The sequence below is a fragment of the Branchiostoma floridae genome, chromosome 17 (assembly GCF_000003815.2).
Source record: "Branchiostoma floridae strain S238N-H82 chromosome 17, Bfl_VNyyK, whole genome shotgun sequence".
NCBI lineage: Eukaryota > Metazoa > Chordata > Leptocardii > Amphioxiformes > Branchiostomatidae > Branchiostoma > Branchiostoma floridae.
The window spans coordinates 9,697,598-9,722,436 of record NC_049995.1 but is presented as its reverse complement, the minus strand read 5'-3'; the positions used below and the strand labels follow the sequence as shown (position 1 = coordinate 9,722,436).

The window sequence follows — 24,839 nt, the reverse complement described above, 5'->3', positions numbered from 1 at the left end:
ATTAATAATGACAAAAATGGCCGGCCGGTGGCTTTTATGAATGGAGCTCTGTCTTTGAAGCCCTGGTGTGGATTTTCTCGGGGCTTCTGGAGTTGTTTTTTCGCCCGTCAAGGCAGGTAAGTGCGTTGGGAATCGAGGGAGTTCAAGAATCCGGCGCTACGGGCAAGAATAAAGGCCCAGTGAACACATGTTGGATCCGTTGAACGGGTGGAACCTGGACGCTATTATTGAGAATAGCGTCCATCCTGGGCTAAAGTAAGCCATGAGCTAGTTGGAAATTGCTCATATTAGTACTACAGTACTAGTAGATGAATTAACTCACTACTGCATGCTGCATCTGTATCTCTGATCATGAAAATCTTTGCAATTTTAATATTTACCATTCTCACAGTGACCTCAACCTCCCTACTAGTACCACAAAATTAGGACTTGTCTTGGGGAACATGTGTTCCCATTGTAAAAAAAAAATACTACTGTTGTACGTTTCTACTGTAAACTTAAACAGCACCAAAAAACTTGTTTCCTCCCTCTACCTCAAAATGAAGTGCTAGGAAAAATAAAACAATTTACAGTATGACTCAAAAGCCAAAGCGGTCAGTACAAATTGGTGCAATCGACTTACAAATCAAATTTCAGTTCTGCCAACTCAACCATAACAAAGCAGACATATTGGATTTTTACTGGCCTGTAATTCAATAGCTGACATTTGATGTCAATATTGTCTGCTCTTTGATATGTATTGTTAAAGTTGATTGGTTGAATTTGGTTCAAAATCAAATTTATATTATTATAGTCCATTGACTTGGAGTGCCGCATGTTTATACATGTATTAGATGTAAACAAATTTTTTTTATACAGATTTCAGGCAAAGGGACTCAATAAATGCACTGTTTAGTGACTGAAATGTTTAATTTATTTACTAGTACTAGTAGTAGTACTAGTACAGTAGTAGTAGTCTACTAGTAGTATTTTCAACATCATATTGAAATTATACAGATAAATATTGTACAAGCAAAGTTATATTTTAGTCTTTGATAAACTGAGCAAAGACTTCAAGAGATACAATATTAAGTGATCCTTACAACAACTGTTCTATCCAAGCTGTCTTCTGTAAGTATTGAGTTCAAGAAGTGTGTTTTTGAATTTTGCTTCTCAATGTAAAATGATCGAAAACTTTCTGTCCCTTGCGAGCGAATGAAAAAAAAAAAGCTTAGGGTCAGCGGGTTTTTGCTGGGGTACTAGGATTACCAGAAACACAACATTGTTTTTGATAGGCCATATCAATATCCGTTTCCAAAGATCTCTACTAGTACTAGTACATGTATTTAAAATCACAGCTGGAGTCCTTACCCATAGCATTGTCCACAGCTTTTATCATGTCAGGGCTCGAAATACTTTTTTCTGCATACCTGCACCAACATTGAAAGTTACCTTCACCATACAAATTTTACCTGCACCACTCTGAATATAAGACATATGGATCAATTCATACTAAAATTGTTCAGGAACCATTGCTATTTTTTCTTTTATACTTGATAGGTGGTAACAGCCAATGCAGCTAAGAGTAAGAACAATCCATATACACCTACATCATAGGACATTTCATTTATGTAAAAAAAAACAGTACATGGACCAGTGCAGGTTAGGTGCAGGTAGACATCAGAAATACCTGCACAGCTCCAATTTTATCTGACTAACCTGAATATGCAGGTGGTATTTCGAGCCCTGCATGTGTGTCAGCAACATACGTAAAACAGCGCTCAGACAGTTTCACAGTACAATGATTGAATAATCATTGAACACAGATGGTGTATATATAATATGAATGTAGATTTTTAATCCAAAATCAATGTACTGTAGTATAGATCTAGAGTAACAGCTTGTGACAGCAACGGTATTGTGTTTGCATGGGGAGTTAGATCAATCGTTATATATACGTCAAACCATGACCTTTTCAGGATATTTTTTCCAGCAGATGATATTATAAGGTATACTTAAAACTTAGTAATGCTTTTTATTTTTATTTTTAAGTACTTGAATTACTATATTTTCTCTTCTTCAACAGACAGTACAGTCCATTGATGAGTGCAGGGGCCAGTTTTGTTAGCACCATGGTAAGTTCACACAGTTTACCTTCTGATCATAAATACATGTACATGTACATCATTCCACTGGTACACATGTAGTTACAGTATATTTGTCAGTCATCACAAAGCTCCGCATTAGTTCGCATAGATTCCACATTGAAAAAGGCCGACATAACCACATTCCTCTGGAAAAAAGAATCTGCCAATACTGTAACTTGAATAAGATAGAGGATGAGTGTCACTTTATTGTTGACTGTACTTTATACAACAACGAAAGAAACGTCCTTTTTGAAAGTATACAACATATGTTTCCTAATTTCCGATACTTGAATACCGCGGAAAAATTCATATTTCTCATGCAACTAGATAAACCATAGATTATTGATGCCATCTGTCCTTATGTTTAATATATAACTGTTTTAAGAAGCGAGAAGAAGTTGAACTTCACTTGTACATACTAGAATGTATTAGCATATGTAGAGATGATAATTATATAAGATACCTTTTTGTCAAAATTGTACCTTATCACTAGCGCTACATAGCTTGTTTGAGCACAAATGTACAATAAAGGTCATTCATTCATTCATTCATTGAAGTTCGACTTTGACTGTAAAAAAAGAACATGGCAATATATGGATTGGCTTTTACACCTTTGCCTGTGTCACAAAAATAATATGACACGTATTGTCATGTTGTTTTCTTCCTAGCATGCTGTTATGACATTTGAAGAAGAGAAGATCTCAGCTGCCATGCAAATGTTGAAGTCGACAGAAAACCTCTGCGCAACGGACGAAGGCTTCTTGGAGTCCATCAAGAGCAAGCTGGGCAGCAAACCAGCCTCGAAGGAATCCGCACAACTGACCGTAGCGGAGCGACTGGAACGACAAATCATCATCGGCGACTGTCAGCTCTACATGGCCATGTTAACGTTCATCAAGCAAGAACTCTCCGCGTACGTCAAGGGCGGATGGGTCTTGAGGAAAGCGTGGAAGATCTACAACCGCGCCTACCGCGAGGTGACGGACTTGATCGCGTACTGCGAATGGAGGACGGGACAGAAGGTGAACGGTTCTCAGTCGAGTTTGGATAGCCTAACGGACGGAGAGTCGGACTCTATTCCACGACAGCTCCCCAGCAAATCACAGTCAAGCTATGAGATTTCGAGAGAGGCCGCGAAAAGTTCCGTAACGACCAGTGCTTCCTGTGAAAACATTCCCAGCAAGAATCAAACGTGGAGCGGAGTTTCGAAAAGTAAATCCGTCGCCATGGCAATGGCGACGAGCACAGAGGATTTACCGTCCGCGGACACGCTAGGGAGGCTTCTTGGCGCGGTGAGTTTCGGCTTCGGACTCTTCCAGTTGACGATATCCATGATCCCGCCCTCGCTGCTCAAGATCGTGAACATGCTCGGGTTCCGCGTGGAACGCGACATCGGGCTGAAGTGTCTGAAGACGGCGAGCAAAAGCCAGGACATGAAAGCACCACTGGCAACGTAAGATTTAACATCTAGTACATCTTTGATTTCTACGCTAAGTCTTATGGTTTTGTACGTTTGAGTAAATGTAAGTACACATGGATGGGTATATATCATATATGCTGTTCTGTTACATCAAGTATCTTGAGTGTAATTCTATATCTTCGTAAAATGGTATAGTTTTTTGTCAGTTTGTTTGTCTTCTTGCGTGTTCAGATTTGTTACTACAAACCTGGGCCTGTCCACGTTTGTTTCTCGGGCTGAGTTGTTATATATATATATATATATATATATATATATATAAGAGACTGGTAGGATGCCAAGGTTAGCCTGCATCTACACGTAGATTTTTTCCAACAGACTGGCAGAAAGTGACTGTTGATACACTTATTGTACATGGCCAATAGTCAGAAACCAGAAGGTGTGTGACATGGCTGAATGTGTTATATTCTATCAATAAGTTTTGTGTGTCTGTTTGTTTTCAGGTTGTCGTTGCTATGGTATCACTTGGTTGCCACGCCTTTCTTTGCCTTGGGAAGTGGTGGTGCAGAGCAAGGTATGTTTGGGTTCAAAAATAAGACATGAAATTCAATAAAACATCTATTTCTTTCTTTATAATTGATAATAATACCATGAATTTTTATTTATGCTTTATCTAGCTGTTGAACTGTTTTTTTTCCCTTTTACTGAAATTGATTTTAAAAAGGCAGCTTTTTCTTCCTCCCCTGACAAATTTTTAGAGCAAATCATCTCTTTGTAGCCAAGTGACCTGAAATTTGTTGAGTTATATTTGGAATGTTCAATTTTGAGGTGATTTATGATTAGCTGAGTCTATTGTTGTATGCAGAAGGAGATTGAGTGAAATATTCTGTATTTACTTGCAAATGTTGCCCTTGAAATCATCCTGGCACTGTAAGCCTAGGAATTAAATGTTGCAATTCCTGTTTCCTGACCAGTAGTACGGTACTAGTACTACCCGCTAGAAAAACCTGCAGACCCAACCTTTTTTTGTGGTGGGCAGTGGAGTCACATGGTTTTTAGTTAGAATTTTTCAGCCTGCTTCCTAGTCAACTGCTTGCGTTTACTTGTCGCGCATGTTAACCTTTAAACTGCCAGAGTTTCAGCGCTATAAAGTGCTATCAGTGCCAGGGTTGGCTGCTGACCTCCAAAGAGAAACCCCGAACAAGGCCGAAGTCCCTAACTTCTGGGGTTCGTGCGCTACGCACGCGCAAAGTTTGCTTCTTCCGGGGAAAACGCTATCCCAGATATATCCAGGTGTGGCACACAGGGCATGTATATGTGTGCTGGATATTATTATATATCCGGATTTGGCAGTTTTAATGATTTGAAATATTTGTCCTGAGTGTAGGTCTCTGTGAGGCAGAGAAGATCTTACGTGAGAACGAAGCCTCGTACCCGACATCTGCACTCTTCCTGTTCTTCAAGGGTCGACTTCTCAGACTCAGGGTGAGTGACCTTACAACATGTTCCATCAACAATAAGCCAGTTCACATGTTAAACTGCTCATGCACAAGTGTTACCATAGCAACAAAACTCTGGTGATCATTGACCTCTCTAGACAAGAAATAAAAACATTCAAACTTTACTTGTTCCAAACCATCAAAGATGCTCATCTAACTTGAATAAAAAGTTAAATGTGTCAAAGTCAATGTATGGAAATGTTGTCTTATGCAAACCATGTTTGGATAGTTCCTATGGTAAGACACTTTGACAGGGCTCTAGCCAGCTCGACATTTTTTTCCGTCAGCCAATTCCCATTGTCGCGAAAACACTATTCCAGGAGTTAGAGAGACTGAACTGAGACCTTGAAAAACGGGTTTTAATGAGATTATCGTATGCGAAAGGGCACCGACACACATTGTCAACAATCATAACAATAGCAAAACAAACAGTATGTGGCTTTTACGGCCGTGGACAGCGTCCCCAAGCAGCCTGTAGCGTCCACCAAGGAGCTTTTATCAGATTTTTGTCCGTCAAGGTTGACGGATTGGTTTTAAAAATTTTCCGTCACACGCAGCAAATTTCCGTCAATTGACGGAAAAACGGACGCTGGCTAGAGCCCTGCACTTTGAGAATTATTAGGGTTGTAGAGAAGGAATTGTCTTTAGATATTGTTTACCTGGATCGTGGATGTCTAACCTCCATGAACAAATTTAGGATTTTTTTCATTCAGTGTTATTTTTGTTTAGTATTCTTTGTGTGTGTTAGCTTTTTCTAATGTTGGGTAACAGTGGATGAAAACAACTTGCATTGGTGCAAGTTTGGCCTGAGAGTGAGATTACTTGCACCACAGCAATTTTACATGCAGAAAATTGCATATGCATGTGGTATTTTGATCCCTGCTCTAATTGTGACCCTTCGCCTTCTGTTTTTGTGCAGTGTCAGAATGAAGAGTCCCTGGCTGTGTATAACCAAGCCCTAGAAGCCTGCAAGGACCAAAGAGAGATCCAGCTTCTCTGTGTGTACGAGATCAGTAAGTAACAATCATTATGGTCATAATCATTAGGGACAGTCCCATACTTCTTAAACATGACAACAGCATACATTTTTTTCAAACCTTTTGCGATTTCTATTGCTGATATATTCCATTACATAGTACTAAATGTGCTTACCTGTTTAAGACTGAAATATGTACTTGAAACTGGAAATAAGGTTGTTAAAAAGAAAAACAAAACAATCATTATGGTTCTGTGAGATGCTTGTCAATACTTTTGAGATGCTTGTCAATACTTTTTGTTGTAACAGAGTGCCCACTGATATCATAGGACAAAAAGACACTCAACCAATTTACTAATTATATGATGTCTAAGATGCTTATCATTGAAACTGAGAAACTGGAAATAAATTTGAGCAATCTCGTATCTGTATCTATATAGCCGGTATAACCGCCCTTCGGCGTAACACACCAGCTGCGCAGGCACGCGGCGCGGCAGCAGCTGGTTATATTACACCGAAGGACCTGTCACACCTAACTTTTGCACATCTATCTGCAAGCGTTCTTTAAAACTATCCAGGGATGATGCCCCTACTGTGCTTGGTGATAACAAATTCCACTCTACGATAGTTCTGGGAAAGTACGAATTTTTGAACACATCAATCCTAGTTTGGTAACTCTTGTACTTGAAGTCATGGCTGTTTCTTGTTCGTTTTTGAGCCGGTATTAGATACTCGTGTCAGTAGATGAATTGAAACCTTTCTAAAAAGTTGTAGGTAGCCCAGGTACTTTCTCAGCAATTCAGCACCAGGGACAGGCATTCAGCACCAAGGGCAGGTCTTCTCTTTGAACCACAAGTAATGGTAAGGCTGCGATCCTAAGGAAGAGATAGGAGACCCAGAAACCAGGATTGTTTTATTGTTTTGTTTTTCTCTGTTTTGTAGGCTGGTCCCAGCTACTGAAGTTGAACTTTGCAGAGGCACTGAGTGGATTTCAAAGGTTTGTTTCATTCAGTTTTTTTTTAAACTGTAATCTTAATAATTGTGTGATTTGGCTTGTAATATGCAGCAAATTAACATGAATTCTGTTTACTGTCCATGAAGGTTGAAAGAAGAGTCCAGGTGGTCTCAGTGCTACTATGCTTACCTCTCAGCAAGTAAGAAGCCACTATTCTTTCAAAAGACACATTCAATTCCTTACGTTTTGATGTACATTTTGTATGCTTGCTAAAAAGACAATGCTTATAATGGCTAGCATACAAATTACTGGCAGAGAATTTTTGTAAAACAGAATGGATCATTCCATGACAGTTACTGTTCTTTTACATTAACAATCATCAATTATTATTACTAAAGCTGACTTTTGATTTGTAACTGTACACATGCATGTGCACTGATTTATGATTTGTTTGTTTCCCCACTAGTCTGCTATGGTGCACAGGGAAAGATCCCTGAGGCCCGAGACATGTTCAAACAAGTGCCCAAATTTGCACAGAAGAAGAGGAACCCACTGGAACTCTACACCGTTAGGAAGGTAAGAGTACTCAAGAAATTTAAAATCTCGATATCAAAATTGTATTTTCGATCAAAATGAACTGTTTGTTACATATAATTATGTACATGTTTGAAAAATGCAAACTGAAATGTGTGTGTCTAAACTTTTGCTATACTCTCAGTTCGCTTCACTCACTCAGAAGTATATTTAGTTGGTTATGTAATATAAGAACCAGGTAGGTGTTTTGTCACCAAATTAAATACACCTCTTTGTAGGACATTGATTCAACTGTTCATTGGTTGGCAAGCAGTTCTGTGATAGCCAAATGGCTTCATCTTACCAATCAGGATGCTTCTTTCATACCTGTAAATGAAGAATTGCGGATGTCATGTAACATGTGTTATGATAGGCTCAGTGCTGTTGAAGGCAGGTAATAAGAATCTAACCAGGAGTACACTATGATGCTGACCAATCAGTGCACTCCTTCTGTACCCATTAGTGATAATTTACAGGTTGCAATTATATATAACGTGTTCTGATAGGCTCAACAGTTCCTGAAGACCTGTAAGGTTTAGGGTAATGCTTACCAATCAACACATTTCTCTCATACCCATCAGTAATGATTGACAGGTAGCAATATGTTACATGTGTTCTGATAGGTCCAGTAGTTCCTGAAGAGTCCTGATTGGTTTACATTACATGTAAGGATCGGGATAATTCTTACCAATCAGCACAATCTTTATATACCCACCAGTAATGATTGACAGGTAGCAATATGTAATGTGTGTTCTGATAGGCCCAGCAGTTCCTGAAGACTGACAAGGATCATGATGATGTTCACCAATCAACATGTTCCTTTCATACCCATCAGTAATAATTGACAATGTAGAAATATGTAACGTGTGTTCTGATAGGCCCAGCAGTTCCTGAAGGCTGGTAAGAAGAACCAGACCAGGGAGTATGTGATGTTGTTAGCGCTGGAGGTCCTGTACTTGTGGAGAGCCCTCCCCACCTGCGACACGGACGACCTTCAAAAGATGCTACAAGGTCAGTCTCTCATTTGGTCTCTTACTCACAGTGACTATTGTATTTTGTTACTGAATTGTTTCAAGCTTTTGTGTTTTATGCTAATGAAGAGCAGCATGTACATGTATGTGAAAGACTAAAGCTGGACTTATTTAAACATTAAGGTGCAGGTAAAGAAAAAACAGTTCTGGACTTGTAAAAAAACGGCTCCTGACCACTTACTGGAATATCATCGCAATTGCTCAAAATGTTCTGGAGCTATAGTGCCAGACACAGACCACACATACACTTGTACATGCATGCTTTACAAAATCATACATCCATTTACGTCTCCTGTAGACATGGACAAATTGAGAATACTGTAACACCAATTCATGTATTACTAACACAAACGATGCTTCAAGATTGTGGAATGCCCAAGACGGTGTACAAATGTATTAAGTCGTGTATTGAGTTTTTTCCAATATCATGACCATGAAGAAGACCTTCGTTGACGTGTACCTCCATTTTTAGGAGGTGATGAGAACTATAGACGGATGAACTGACTAGGATTTTGAATGTTTTTGTTGCTGTTCCAGAATGTGGTAAGGTGACAGACCAGAGTCTGATCTCCATGGGGTTCCTGATCGAGGGATCAATCCACAGTATCCTTGGGAATAGGGACGAGGCCATGACTGTAAGTATACTCAGTCATACAGTAGACACATATTATATACTGGGACAATGTTCTATTTGTGATTCCAATGTATGAAAGAAGGATACACATGCAAAACCATTGGAATCATAGCTAATATCCGGAGCCAACTACTCCACCTAGTAGACAGAAACACAAGGACTCGCCAGCTAAATAATATGCTCTTCTGCCAGGAGTGATCGATTACCATGAAATTCATCAGAAACACATTGAAGTCATAGTCCCTGATTGTCGATAAGGAAACCTTTTGGATATATACATTCAGGGCTCTAGCCAGCTCGAATTTTTTTCCGTCAGCCAATTCCAATCGTCGTGAAAACCGCGAAAATTCATTTTCCCTATGACACTACAAAGTAGTAATCGTTGCCATTGAGACCTTGAAAAACGGGATTTAATGAGATTATCGTATGTGAAACAGCGCTGACACACACTGTCAACAATCATAACAATAGCAAAACAAACAGTATGTGGCTTTTACGGCCTTGGACGGCGTCCCCAAGCCGCCTGTAGTTTCCACCAAGGATTTTTGTCCGTCAAGGTTGACGGATTGGTTTTAAAATTTTTCCGTCAGACGCAGCAAATTTCCGTCAATTGATGGAAAAACGGACGCTGGCTAGAGCCCTGTATACATTATATATCCTCCAAAGCAAACATTAGGAACACTCATTCAAGGAAAATAGGAAAATAATTACAAACAGGAGATATCTCCTTTTGTGCTGGTGTTTCTATGTTTCCCTTAAGTTTCCACTATCAGGGCATCCCTATACACTATTCTGAAGTACTTGTAAGGAATTGATGGTGACTTTTTATTGTTTTGATTGCAGTGTTTCGAAGCTGCCCTGGCCAAGTCTTCCAGTCCACACCAGGAACAACATGTGGCACCGTTCGCCTGTTATGAGTTAGGAGTTCTGTACCTGGAGAAAGCAGAGGTGAGGTCTTCTATCTTTAATATGTAGTCCAGTTAGGGTAGGAAACATATTTCAACATAGAGGTTGTGAGTTTGATTTCCGGCTGTTTTGCTCACCTGACATGCATGGAAATGATTGCAGTCATTTGGACAGGATGTTTGGTCGTTGCTCACTGTTCATTGGGATTGTCTAAAAGACTAGAGCTACATGTAAGGTGATTACCACGTTACAAAGAATCTGTACCGACATTGTTGATTTTGCCTTAATTTATCTAAGTTGCATTTTGACTTATCCTATGAACGTGTTGTCTGCTACTATTGTTTGATAATTTTACATTTAATTACATCTTGTATTCAACGTTGGATACACATTGTATAGCTCCACTAATATTTTTTTTTTCATTTGTAACAATTCCTAACGTTCTTGTTTGGCTCATTCATTTATTTATTGTTTGAGATACATAAATTCGTGTATTCATTATTTTGCTACATACTTCAGTCTGTATATTTCCTATATATTAATTAAGTAACTTGTACCCTCCATTGTCTTTTACTTTCCCGTTGCATCCATGGTTTATTTTTTTGTCAATGTCCTTTTGTTTTGTTCATGTGTACTGTATATTTTACATGTAAAATGCAATAGAAAAATGATTTTAAAAAATAACCTGTTAATACTATACAAAGAACTTGTCTTTTCCCTATTTTATTTAGTATAGCATGTCTTAATGTTTTGAGTTATAAAAATAGTATATCTGTAAATCGTAAATGTAAAATACATAAAAAGTTGCAGACCATGCTAATGAACCATATTTTCATGTTTCACCTCAGACACATGACCAAGGAAAGGCCCTTCTAATCAAAGCAAAGGTGAGTAAATATACATAATGGTGTATGATATTGTCACATCTGAAAATAAGTATGATTTTCATAATTATCCATCTGGCTAAGGAACTAAGTGCTTACTAAATCCATCGCACTACGTTTTACAGTTGAACATTTATTGTGTTTAAAAGTGTCTAACCAAAGGAGGGGGCTTGAGAGAGCTGTTGAAGAATTTCCTTGGGGGTACAGGGCTCGAAATACTGGGTGCATGTGCACCCAAAATTGGAGCTGTGCACCCAATTATTTTATTTTCTTAGGTTTATGTAATACATGTAAAAACATCAAAGTATACTTCTCTAGTATACATCATAATCTTGACATCTGAGTGTTAGAAAGATAATAAAGATGTCTGTTATGGTACTTGTTTTAGAATTTGATGGCTTGTAACTAAGTTTTATTATTAGGTTATTACTTAAATTTAAGTGGTGCACTCAAAATTTTTTTGGTGCATCCAATTTTTTAACCTGAATCCCAAAAATGAATTTCTGGTTCTGGAGCTGAGGATGGCCCGTTTAGGCCCTGGAAACATGCAAGCTATCACAAACTGTTAATCATATATGAGGCAATACCTATATATCTGTAAAATGTTTTTACTTGATTGCATGTTCGCAGGATGGCTACAAGGACTACGACTTTGAGAACCGCCTGCGTATCCGTGTCCACGCGGTGTTACGCCACATGAAGGACATTCCCGTCGAACAACCAGAACCAGACGAAGACAAGGAAGTCGAAGACGATGACTGAAACTGCGACATACCATTCATTGAATGTTTTCTTGCCAGTTCATTACTTTAATCCTACCATATTCTATGTGAAACCGGAATGGTTTGTTCCAATCTTACTGTGATTTTAGATCTGTAGAATGGAATGTACCATTCTGTTGGAGGGTGTTGGGTTGACAGGGCAGTCATCTTTCTTATTTCCTGAAAAGCCCATTTATTTTCAGTGGGACTGTTTTTGAATTTGTTGTCCAGCAAGAAATACATATACTATGACTTATGCCAGGAATTACATGATGATAGTGTTTTAAATTAGTATTTTTTTTTTCTTAGACAGCCAATACAGTGCCACCAAAAAATCTTCGATAAATGAGCTTTGCAGGTAAGAAAAAAGTTATACATATTTAGCTATAGCCCTGGACAAAACGTTTAATTTCCGTCTTGTTTTTTTTTGGAGATTCAACTATGGATAGAATTTAATTTAGAACCGAAAACAAAATGCTCTCCATAAAAAAAAGAATGTATACGTGTGAATGTTGCATTATGACAAAGTGACCACTCTCAGTCAATCACTGCGACAAAATAGAAAAATTATGTTTCAATCTCTCAATATTTCTTCCAAGCTAGAGAGCAAACCCCAAAAATAAGACAATTTCTTGTGAAAAATAACAATTATAATAGATTGAAGTTGATTTTGATGTAGGTAATTTTGACTAGAGACAGAATCATAATATATATTCACTATACTGTTTACTGATTTTTTTGCCTGTATCATTTTTAGTGTAAAAAAAGGTGGCCCTTCCAACAGTGTTCAAATCATAACCTCTGGGTCACATGATTATGTGTTGCCCATATTTGGTAGCACGATGATGCTATACTAGTACTATTATGGGATAGGCTCTGAGAATATGACAAAACTATTGGTAAAAGAGAGACACTTTGCTATTCTTTTTGAAAATTAGTTAGATCAAAGCAATCTAAATTAAAACCTACACTTAGTCTACAATATACATATAGAAGAAAATTTAATATTAAAATCTGTTTTGTGATTTGAATACAGATAATCAGCCTTTGTGTATGTAAATCTTATAGATAAAATCCAAAAATTTATTCTTAGGATAAATTTCAAATTATAATAACTAAAGATATAGTTAACTATTGACTATGCAGAAATTTATAAACTTAAAGCATATCATTAGCTTTTCTGGCTTCAAGGGAAATTTGTCAGATTTAATAAAACTTCTCAGAATATTCTATTGCAGATTTGTAAGCTAGAATTGTAATAGATTTGATTGTTTTATTGACAATTTGCAGTGAAAAGATTATTGAAGTAATCTGATATGCTGAACATGTTGAAATGTCAAGAAAAATGTCTCTTATATTACTAAGTATTGCCTCTTTAAAGATGTATGTTTGCGCCATAGTTAATAGTGATATCGGTGTTGGTCTATCACATGATTCTATTACACAAAATTATGTAGTAAGACAACAAAAAACAATCAGACTGTATATACAGCTATGTAAAATACATCGTAACACAGAAAGACATTCAGATAAAAGTGCTTAATTTCTACATTTGTCTTGGCTTAGGCATCGTCAATTTGACACAATCTTGACGTATATACCAAAACATTTGTAGTACTATTTGTAAAATTTGAAACTTGTAGCCTGTCTTTACAATTTGCTGGAAATTTTTCTTTCTAAAATTACATATATATATATAGTTAATACATGCATCAGCTATTTGTTCAATGATTGTGGTGAACAGCTAGAAAAATGTTGGTATGGTGAAAGTGTGGTGTAAATTGCTGCTTCTTGTTATTAAAATTATGTGATTAAAAAAAGGGAAAATCATTATGGTGTTCAAATTTATTTCCCTACTTACAAAAGTGTACAGTAATGAATACTGTTAAAGTCTCTTCTTCATCTCTGAAATTCGTTGAGCCTCTTTCGAACCCCACAGTGACACACCAGTGTTCCAAGCGCAGTGAGATAAGGAGCCAGTATACTGCCCAATCCTTAAGAAACTTTAAAAGCTGACTGCGAACTGTTCTCTTGAATGAACATGGCCTTAGTGTTCCTCGCAATATGTTTGGACTGCTCCGGGTCCATTGAATTCCCCAACGGATCCACGGAAAGTTTGCGGACGGAGTTTCGGACTTGCTCCCGTCCCAATATACAGTCAATCTTTCGTCCTAGGGTTTTTGGACGGGAGAGATATTCTCCGGACTTGATTTGGTTGGGGAAGAATACCTCTTTGCTTTTTCGACACACTGGTCAAAGTGTGTCTTGAACTCGACCGCGGTTTCAGGGAGTTTGAACCGAACAGCGAACTGCTCTGCCTTTGGTTCCTCTTCTGCTGCGTCAAAGGCCGTCCAGACCCAAGACCGGTCGGATCCGGAACTTGGATGCAGGGACATGGTTCCGTTAATGACGTGGTTCGCGCACACCGTCAGCACCTTTTCGCGCCTCATCAGCACACGGGAACGGTTTGTCGTCTTGTGGCGTAGGATCTTGATTTCTCCCACCCCTCGCTCTTTCCACTCGTTGTAGTCTTTATCCCAGCAGAACAAGTTTGCTCGAAACTTGAACAGCTGTTCCTCCTCCTCTTCTCCGGTTTTGAGTTCGATCCTTTCAGGAAGTTTGGAGTCGTCGTCGTTGTTGGGGCTTTTGGTTGGACTTTTTAGTGGGCTTTTGGCACTTGTTTTAGATGCGGGGATGATCTTCTCAGGACTAAAGGTAAACTTGAATCCTCCAACTTGGTTAGCCATCTCCTTAACAGAGAGTGTCGACATTGATGTATCTATTGTTGAAGTGCGAAACAGTGTGCTAGGGGAAGCCGTACCGCTCATGCTATCCTGTCCACCGAAGGCTGTCGCTGTCTGCTTCGGGGCATCTGCTAACGGACCCGTCTCTGCACCCAGGAGTGACTGCTTGGCCAAATCATTGATACTCGGCATTTGCTTTCCAGCTTGACTGAAAAACGGAGATAAAGAATTGAAGGACGTCTCATCTGCCTTAACCCCGAAACTAAATCCTGTACGTATACCAGTAGCTGGACGACTTCCGATTCTTGGGCCACCAAAGCCGAACCCTGAGGATTCTGCCGGCTTGGCTGGACCACCGAATGTAAAACCCGCTCCTTTAGCTGGCGAGGCCTTTCCGAAAACGGACCCACTCGAAGCTGCAGCTGGTGGCTTGGTCTTGAACAGCTGACCGAATCCCTCAAGGAAAGACAAAACAATGTGTGAGTAGTGGTTACCATAGACATATTGTTTTGTATGGGTTAAAAACGAAACGCGCTAAAAAGTTCACGTGCTATTCTGTTACTACATGACGTATGTTGTCTAAGATTCTGTTTCTTGGGTTCTAAATATGTTTAAGCTGGTAAGTATTCATCTTAAAAGTGTCATCTTGAAATGGGCACATCCCTACCGCACTGCATGTACTTGATATCTAATAATAAACCTATCTAAGAGCCTTTGATAGTAAAAGGGCAGTACGTTTAGCAACCATGTATACCATTATTCCTAAATGCAGATATACATGTATATAAAACATTGTACTTGACTACGCTACAATTTATTGAGGATTTCGAAAATATAACTGGGGCAAAGACAACACAACAGTGTTGTGAAAAATCTTACCTGTAACTGTGACACTTTAGGCTCAAAGTGGATGTCATAATTTTCAGGCACATGACCGTGGTCTTTACCGTGGGTATGGACATCTCTTGATGCGATCCAGTGGCTAAAAGGCTTGACAGAGTCTAATAATATAATAAAAGGAGTAAAAGGAGAGAAACATTAACTCTTCCAAATCAGTTCAAAGTTCCAGCCGTACATCTAAGTGTCATTTTTTGCACGATAAAGATTAATAGTTTATAGCTAATATGTGTCAAAAGATGCAGATTACAAAGAGAATACAACACGTCTTCAATCTTTCTTCAACCTTTATTTTAAATTAACATTGCAGAACACCTCTAAATATCGCTGAGTTTACAACATGTGATAAATTTACATGCACAACAACTATACACAATAGACAATTGTAACTAGCAGGATATAGACGTAAAACATTAGATGCCGGTAAGATACCGATGTCTATTTCAAACGCCACACTGAGCACAGCAGACTGAGTACTATGAATGAAAATGTTGTTGAATAGACGATTATGTATATATATAATGCATACTCTTGAAAACGCACAGCTTACCTTCAAATTTCTTTGTCTTGACTTCTCCCAGACGAGGTTTAGCCATAATTGACGTCTCCTCCTCCTTAAAAGCGATGTAGGTCTTCTTAGGTAATTCCTCTATTATGTTGGCAGCCTCTACCTGTAACAGTTTCTTCAGTCTATAGCTCACCTGGGCACCGACCGCCATAATGTCAAACTCCGCCCCGTGTTCCACGATGTTCCGTCCGAACTCTGCCGCGCTCTCTAACGCCACAGTCGCCGTTTCTATCTCTTCTATAGCCGTGGAGAACTCTTTATTCCGGGCCTTGCTCAATGTAGTCACGTAACTCTGTAACTCTGCCTCTCGCTGATTTACCTCCGTTATCGTTTGCTCTGCTTTGCTTTTGATCTTCTCGGCAGTTTCCTTGACTCGTTTCTCAAACACGTTCTTCTGTGCGAGCGCTTGTTGTTCAGCATTCTTAAGATCCCTCAACTTATTTTTTGTTTTCTCAAGAAGAGCAAGTATGTCTTCTTTTTCCTTGGCGGCTGTGTCGGTGAAATACTCGTACTTGTGGTCTTTGTGGGACAATACGGTGCATATCTGGCAAATAGCCTCGCTACAATCGATGCAGAACAATTTCAAAGTCTCCTGTGAGTGGATCTTACACGGTGGCAGGGGACGAGGCTTGATCCTAACATTGTCAAAGTCGGCTTTGAGCTGCTCTACTCCGACTATCTTGTGACCCCTTGTGACTTTCATGCGACGGTGTATTGCGGCACATTCGTCACAAAGAAAGTCGCCACATTCCATACAGAAAGACTCCGCCCCAGTCTTAGTCTCACAGCTACCACAAAGGAGAACCTCTGCTTCATCTGTCAGCTTCTTGTGGACGCCAACCGTGTCCTTCAGACTTTCCACAAAGAAATTATCTTTCAGTTCCGCGACCCCGCCACCCGGAAGTAAAGTCTTGCTGCGACAGGTGGGGCAATCCAGCTCAGTTTTTACCGTTTGTCTCTTAAGAAACTCTTCAAGACACTGCTGACAGAAGGAATGAAGACAAGACAGTACCTTTGGTCGGCGGTAGGGCTGCAGGCAGATCTGACACTCGAGAAAATCTTCTGAGAGCCGATTCAGAAGTTTTGATTCCGCCATTTTGAACGTTTCGAGATGGTTGACTGAGTCCGGAACAAGACGTAGAAGAAACAAAATGTTTGATCAAGTTCAAAGATAAAGAAGACTACAAATTAAAGAAGTGGCAAGCGGCGAATTCAAACTTTGATACCTTAAGCTGTTACTCAAATGATGGAAGAACTTAAGGTGAACAAATGTAGGGGGAAGCAGGACTTTGAACGTTGAACTTTCACCCAAACAAGGTGAGCATGTCAATGACGTTACCTTTATTTACGCGTTGGTCACATGATGCGGTTGCCACTTAACCGTACAAAAGCTAACGTTTCCCTTACACAGTTTTCTTAGTTATTATAGATAGCAATTTTCTAGCCATAGGGGTACATGTATGACTATTCCAAAGCGGACACCAGAAGAACTTATGGAAACACTAATACTATTTATCCCGCCGACGTACGACTTTTACGTGCGTGGTGACTGACACATGGTACATAGTGACTGACACATGGTACATAGTGACTGACACATGGTACATAGTGACTGACACATGGTACATAGTGACTGACACATGGTACATTCATAACAAGACAGCTAGAAATTGCACACGTGCTCATGGCCTAAATTCTAGCAATTACATATGCATAGCAGCGTGGAAATATGAGCACTTTCTATTCACCAGGTATTGACATACAGTTTACGGTCCAGCACAGTGAACATATGCAGCCGTAGACGGATATCAGTGACTGACCGATCAATCACACACGTATACGTATAAGTAAAATACTATGCAGCTATATATATATAAGTAATATATAAAATAGGCAACTCCTATGGATTTGAAAATGCGCCCTCATTTGATTACTGTAAATGCATTTAAGTTCGCAAGGATTTAATTTCGCGGTAACACCATCGACTGCTCTGCGCGACTAAGGTGGCCCAGGCCTGTCTTGCCAAATGCCTCATTTAAATATGATGATTAGGTACTTGAATATTGTAATGAATCAAGTGCGAGTTAGGTGCTTGTAAATATGCAGTAGTTCCCCTCCCAGTTTTGCATCCCAATCACGTGCTAATTTCCCCTGGTGAGTTAATTGCTTTACCTCCGGACTCCATTTCCAAGATGGCCCAGCAAATACAAAGCAAAGGACAAGACAGGGCTGTATGTGTCAATGTGTAGGTGTTCGTTTTGTGACTAGAAATAAAGCATGCAATATTTTTTCTTATGTACAGACCTGCGGTTATTGTATAGTTCATACTATTTGTCTATAAATAAAAAATAACCTTGACTGTGTACGTGAAAACTAAGACTTCCAAAAAATGTCTCAAAAAGTTTCAATTGGGCATATCATCCTACACGAGTATTAAAGATATTTTTGTGTTGATCTTATCCAATACACAATATTTCCAAGGAGGTTAAATAAGGGTTAGGGTTTTAACCTCGATATTTCAGTTGTTGCTTTTGTGAACACATTGTCTAGACAGTTGACGTTATTGTCTCAAGTCAGAGAATAACTTTTGCACTGATGGGGAAAAATTTGTCGCGGATGCTTCAAGGATGCTTTTATTAATTTCACCTGGTTGAAACCGCACAAAATAGCTACACGTAACTCTTTCTCTAAGACAAAATTCCCAGACAGGCAGCTGCGAATCGGCTCCGATTATTGTCTAATTCCTTTGGTAAAAACAACTTTCCCAGCCAGAGGAGGACAATGATCTTTTGTTCTCCAATCAAGCACAAACAATACTAAAACAACAGACCTTGTACATGTACATCGGAATTACCCCGCTTCCAGCACAAGTCTTTGTGGCTTAGTTGGTAAGGGTTTGATACTAGTACTACATGTGAACTTTGTTTTGACCCGGGTTCGAAACCGAGTTGGTGTAATTTTCTATTTGCTTTTTTACTACTAGTATTTATCACAATATTGTTGCACATTTGTAATTCAAACGTTGGTTTAGATGGTATTCCTTCTTATCAGCCCTCCAAAATGTTATAAAACGTTCGGCTATGGTGTCGATCAGTCTTTAATAGCGAGATAGACATGTGCGGTGCCGTACGCGTGTATAACGACAAATATATGAATGAATAGTGCTCACATAAAGTTATAACAAAATCGAAATATTTTATGTGTATTCTTTTGAGAAGAGTCTTTTAGTAGATGCTCTACAATCGGAAAAAAACGTAGCTTTTTAAAAACCAAATTGAAGGTACCTTTTTTTCAAACGCTATATCACCTTTATCAATTCAAATTGTTGCAGAAATTATCTGTATTGCATCATACAATGGACATGACCAACTCAAACTGATTACTAGTAATAATGTCTACTCTGTAGTTACAATGTGTATTGCCGATTGACTCATATCCAAATTTTCCTAATACATGTACTACATTCTATGTAAAGTCTTTTTGACACTATGCGCTGCCGATCTTGTCTATTCCTGGGGTCTCACTACAGCCCCGGGACACCGAATGAAGCAAAATATCGATGAAGAAGCCACACATATGTTGATATTTTAGGTCTTCATTTTATCACCAAAATTAACTACATGTACATAGAATTCACTCATTCAGTTCACCTTCGATCATTAGTTATGTGCGCAGCTATATGAACAGTACTTCGACCGCTAAAGGAAACAAAAGGAATTCCTGGGCCTTCATTAATCGAAATGTAACTTTTGTAAATTTTACAGTTGTCTTTTCATGTCATTATTTTGTGTTTAAAAAAACTTTTGGATGGGCATTGGAGTATGGTAAGGTGAAAAGCGCAAGACAAACCTGACAGACCACACTACGCATAACAATAGCACCAGCTGAGCCCCGATGCAAGTGTCAATTACTTATAATTGCTTCTCAAGGAGGTGCTAAATAAACTAAGTAATTAGGCTGTCAGATTGATTGGTTGGAGAACATGCCTCTGTAGGTAAAATTTATAGTACAAACTTTAAACCATTTTAAAGGACTATAGTAACCTTTCAGGAAAGACCAAAATAACGTTTGATGATCGGCCATGTCCTTGTCTACTCTAAAAACAGCCAAAAAACTAGGAAAATGATTCCGTAGATTTTATATAAGCCAGAAGGGAAAGAACTCCCCTAAAATATCCATCAATAACATAGACAAATAATGATTTTTCAGGAGAAGGAAACATAGTATCATTAGAATCACCCAGTTTCTGTTCAACGGTAAGTATTAGCAGCTATACACACAAAAAAACAAGCATTGAACTTTAGGAATGGTTCTTTAAACTACATTTTCTACCCCCAAAAATGACTTTATCAATTTATTAAAACAAACAAATTAATACAATATATCAATACCAAAAATACTTAGACGCAACGATACACATCCAATCTAACCCTCCTGCAAATTTGAGTCAATTTGAAATGCGTATGGCTGACTTATACCCATTTTCACTCCGACCCCAAGTGATAGCTGTAACATGGCCTGGACCACCTTAGTTACGCAGAGTGCAGTCTAATACCGTAATAGAAAAATGTTCGCGGTGGTTTTAAGTTCGCGATAAAGTGGTCACCGCGAAAACCGCGAACATTAATCCACCGCGAACATTTCTGCATTTACAGTAATCCTTAACGTCGCATACGCATTGAAACAAAAACACATTTCAACATCATGAATACAAATCCAAAGTGCATATAATTTGAATAATCACCATATGTCTTTAAATCTGATTTGACTTGTACTGTAGCTGTCGGTTCAGGTAGGTTTGAAAGTGACGATAGTGTATGTTTGGGTAGATGGATCGTAATCTACATAGCAGAATAGCAGTTAAATAATCTGTTAAAGACGACGATATCAGCGGATTATTTATCTATTTATTTAGAAGGATTGCCAATTAGTATGGCAACAAGTATCTTCTTTGTGTGTGCATGATACCAAAAGAACGTCAGTCAGACGGGCCGAAACAAATCAGTAAACTCATCAAAAAAGGGAAGATGGAAGAATATATCGAGGCGGGTTCGAAACTAGGCCTGAAGGAGGAGGCTTTGCAAACGTATGTGCAGCAGGCACTGGAGAGGGAGGAGAGAGCCAAGGAAAGAGAAATGCAAAAGTTAAAGTTAGAAGCTGAAGAGAGAGGGAAGGAACGACAGGTAGAGATGGAGAAACTGAAGATAGAAGCTGAAGAGAAAAAGAAGGAACGAAAGTTAGAGATGTCATCCTCGGACGTGACATCCCAAACCCGGCCAAGCTGATACAGATAGCTCCAACACATAAGTTCGGTCAGGAACCCACATCCGCAGGGGACTGGAGGATAGTCCCACCAATAACGGACCAGCATTCGGTCGCCATGGTGACGGAGGAGGACGCGGTGGTTACAGACGGGACGGGGACTGCGACAGGAGCAGCCGTGGATTCAGATCGAGCGAGTACAGCTACAATGGTCGTGCCGACTCGTGGCAGATCGTATGGAGGGAGCCAGCGTGGCTTTGGCCCAGGGTATCGCGGCCATGGAGGCGGCCAGGGGTCGAAGGGCAAGAAAAGATATGGCTCGCCTGTCCGCACTAACTACCGCCTGATTGTGAAGAACTTGTCCAGTCGCTGTAGCTGGCAGGACTTGAAGGATTACGTGCGGCAAGCTGGAGAAGTCACCTTTGCTGATGTGCACAAGCAGAACAGGAATGAGGGGATTGTGGAATTTTCCACCTACCAAGACATGGAGAATGCCTGGCGTAAGCTTGACGGGACTGAAATCTATGGTTGTAAGATCAAACTGGTGAAGTCTCAGCCTGCATGAAGCACTACCGATATGGTGAATCAGCAAGGAGAAGGACTAATGAATATGGACTTGAGGATTGTAACTGCAAGGAAAAGGTCTAATGAATATGGACTTGAGGATTGTAACTGCAAGGAAAAGGACTGACGAATACGGACGCTATAGTAACAATGCATGTTGGAAAAATGGTAGTTCTGAGTTATTAGACATTTAACTTTGCATTAGATATTTTAGGCCGCCGGCGTTTTGAACTGACACTTGGACTTTAGTTTGATGGCAGTAGTTTTGTAATAGTAGTAATTCGTTTTGTTAATCTCTGTGAGGTATATCCAAGGACCGTGGATTGATGAACTCCACAGCTGTGGATTTCATCGATATGTAGTGATGAAATCCACGGGCATTCCGCCGCTAATACTGACATTTGGCTGTGGACTTCATCAGTATGTAGTGATGAAATCCACGGGCATTCCGTCGCTAATACTGACATTTGGCTGTGGACTTCATCAGTATGTAGTGATGAAATCCACGGGCATTCCGTCGCTAATACTGACATTTGGCTGTAGACTTCATCAGTATGTAGTGATGAAATCCACGGGCATTCCGTCGCTAATACTGACATTTGGCTGTGGACTTCATCAGTATCTAGTGATGAAATTCACGGGCATTCCGTCGCTAATACTGACATTTGGCTGTGGACTTCATCAGTATGTAGTGATGAAAATCACGGGCATTCTGTCGCTAATACTGACATTTGGCTGTGGACTTCATCAGTATCTAGTGATGAAATTCACGGGCATTCTGTCGCTAATACTGACATTTGGTTGTGGACTTCATCTGTATGTAGTGATGAAATCCACGGGCATTCTGCCGCTAATATTGACATTTGGTTGGCTGTGGATTTCATCAATATGTAGGGGTGAAATCCACGGGCATTCCGTCGCTAATACTGACATTTGGCTGTGGATAGTAAAACGCCCTTTCACTAATACTTATACACAGAGTATTCTATTTTAGCTGATTTATGTCAATCGATTGTGTGATACAATATTAATACAGATACCATTTGTAACAATTTGAATTGATTGACTATACAGAGCTAGAAGTACGAAAATGTGACTTTGAAAGTGATTTGCACAAAGCTAGAATGGCTTTATTGGATCGTGGAGTATATTATTTGACAATACTAGTAAACACAACAGACAGAGCTTCCAACAGACTCTAACCAGAACAGCACAATGTCATGTAAAATATTTCTGGTACGTTTCTAAGTTAAGCTGGATTCAAAAGACAAACACCTTTACTTTGTGCATCATATATTTTAGTCGCATGTTTGTGACTAGTGACCTTCTGTTTAATGATCGACGTGCAGTCTAATAACTGTTATCAGACTGCACGTCGATTAGCAAATGAAATGCAACCCCTTTATACTCTTGTAGACAATTAGAACCGGGGCCAAAATACAATTGTAAGTCATAATCGTAAACCCTTACCACCCAAGCCACAAAGAACAAAAGAGCATAATAAGCAATTGGCCTTCTCTGGCTGGGAAAGTTGTCTTGCTAAGCAAGAAGCTTTTATCAATCTTGATAAAAGCTCCTTATGCTAAGGGACCAAGAACCCGATTTCCACCTTCCTGACATACAAGGCACACATTCGTAACTTCTTTTCATTTGTAGATGAAACACAATTAGAACAAACAAGTAGCGTAAGAGGAAAGTTACATGGCTGGAATAAATGTGTAAACATTACAAAGTTTGGACATGACTTTACAGGCGGTCTCACAGCGCCACCTGTCTACACTGGTTGGTATTGCAACATGTCCTTCAAGTCGTACACAGTGTGATACTGTGCTGGCCGGATGTTTGCGGGCATTTTTAGCATCTTTCTTGAGAGAGTCAATACACTCCAAGCAACTCTGATTTGCAGGGAGTAAGTGCGTCTTTATTCATTAGAATATTTCTTTTATATGTCTTTCTTTTCTTTTGTATTCAAAGACGAATTTTGTACATAAAGATGTATTTCTTGTTTGGACAAGCCTTTTTGTCGCAAGAATGAGGATCTAGGAACAAGAAAGTTTTGTGTATCCTTTAGGCTGGTGTATCTTAAGAAGAAAAGCGCCGTTAAACGGCTGAAATCATCATTGCAGGTAAACCCGCATCCACAGGAAGGTTTTCTTTGTAACAGGGTAAATAACTAACCTCAAGAAGGTTTTCAACCTCCTTGCTAACCTTAAGTTTAATTGGACATCAAACGCTGGTCAACTATAATTATGCCATGGTTAGATTGATATAGTGGAAGATTCATACCACCACACCCATACCCCGCGTCCCAGACAGGTGATGGAGGGATAAGGAGTGCGGAAAGTCTCCATCCCTGAGCAGAGAGCGAGGCGAGTACTTTTCCCAAGCCATAAGAAATTAGAGAGGATGGTTGGGTGTTTAGGGTAAAGATACCTTCTTCTTTATATCTCAACACCCTCATACCCTTCCTACTGTCCCTAATTGACCCGACTTTAATTTTCGCCTGTTTCTGCCAACCACCTTTTTATCTTCCTCCCCAAAGTCAAACTGTGCGCCTTTTTTGTGATAGTATCTTTCCCTTTTATACCCCTGCACTCATTAGCATACGTGTACATTTGCATAACTCCTCTGATTGGTTACCCTCCAAAATTGAGTTAACTGACCACCTGTCTGTGGCGCGCGGAGACAGGTGTGACGCTGTGAATAGTACACAAAGATTATTCTGTCTCTTTGCATGCAGTTCTGGTCACCACTGGCTGAGCTTGTCCAGGTAGACCCACGGGCCAGAGCTGACACATCGTCTTGTTGGGAGACTCGTGCAGTAGTTTCTAACACCACAGCTTATGATGGGCACCAACCTCTTCTGTACTGCTGTTCACGGGACATGGAAATACAATGTCAGCAAGGCCACGGCAGGTAAGTTTTATGGATGACGACATCATTAATTTTAAACATGTAGCCATGACCGTAGTTGTAGAAGGGAAACTAGTTCGATGTACATGTAGTAGTCAACTTGGTGAATGATACCAGTCTTCCAGACTT

The 24,839-nt window shown here is 39.5% G+C and overlaps 3 protein-coding genes across 3 annotated transcripts in view; 2 read left to right on the top strand and 1 right to left on the bottom strand.

Annotated features, from left to right (window-relative positions):
• Positions 1-13,592, top strand: part of LOC118404579 (tetratricopeptide repeat protein 39C-like) — a 14,936-nt gene extending 1,344 nt beyond the window's left edge. Inside the window, exons 2-14 of the mRNA XM_035803757.1 lie at positions 2,066-2,114; positions 2,795-3,579; positions 4,047-4,117; positions 4,931-5,028; positions 5,962-6,055; positions 6,961-7,015; positions 7,120-7,172; positions 7,440-7,549; positions 8,425-8,557; positions 9,115-9,212; positions 10,055-10,159; positions 10,966-11,004; positions 11,632-13,592. Coding sequence (XP_035659650.1) covers positions 2,066-2,114; positions 2,795-3,579; positions 4,047-4,117; positions 4,931-5,028; positions 5,962-6,055; positions 6,961-7,015; positions 7,120-7,172; positions 7,440-7,549; positions 8,425-8,557; positions 9,115-9,212; positions 10,055-10,159; positions 10,966-11,004; positions 11,632-11,763 — 1,822 coding nt within the window. The 3' untranslated portion in view covers positions 11,764-13,592. The remainder of the gene's footprint in view (positions 1-2,065; positions 2,115-2,794; positions 3,580-4,046; positions 4,118-4,930; positions 5,029-5,961; positions 6,056-6,960; positions 7,016-7,119; positions 7,173-7,439; positions 7,550-8,424; positions 8,558-9,114; positions 9,213-10,054; positions 10,160-10,965; positions 11,005-11,631) is intronic.
• LOC118404578 (E3 ubiquitin-protein ligase TRIM71-like) lies at positions 11,944-17,299 on the bottom strand. Its single transcript, XM_035803756.1, has 3 exons — positions 15,954-17,299; positions 15,386-15,507; positions 11,944-14,962 (listed from the first exon to the last, which is right to left on the bottom strand). Exons 1-3 carry the CDS (start codon positions 17,065-17,067, stop codon positions 13,934-13,936), a joined length of 2,265 nt encoding a protein of 754 aa, XP_035659649.1. The 5' UTR covers positions 17,068-17,299; the 3' UTR covers positions 11,944-13,933.
• A 4,052-nt stretch (positions 17,300-21,351) lies between these two features.
• On the top strand, positions 21,352-21,798 carry LOC118405046 (serine/arginine-rich splicing factor 6-like). The gene has a single exon (XM_035804447.1). It carries the CDS (start codon positions 21,352-21,354, stop codon positions 21,796-21,798), a length of 447 nt encoding a protein of 148 aa, XP_035660340.1.
• The last annotated feature ends 3,041 nt before the right edge of the window (positions 21,799-24,839 follow it).

Coding starts and splice junctions, on each gene's coding strand:
- LOC118404578 (XM_035803756.1), bottom strand. CDS start 17,067: ATGGCGGAATCAAAACTTCTGAATCGGCTCTCAGAAGATTTTCTCGAG. Junction 15,508..15,953: donor CAAGACAAAGAAATTTGAAG/GTAAGCTGTGCG, acceptor TTATATTATTAG/ACTCTGTCAAGCCTTTTAGC. Junction 14,963..15,385: donor CTAAAGTGTCACAGTTACAG/GTAAGATTTTTC, acceptor TCTTTCCTTGAG/GGATTCGGTCAGCTGTTCAA.
- LOC118405046 (XM_035804447.1), top strand. CDS start 21,352: ATGGTGACGGAGGAGGACGCGGTGGTTACAGACGGGACGGGGACTGCG.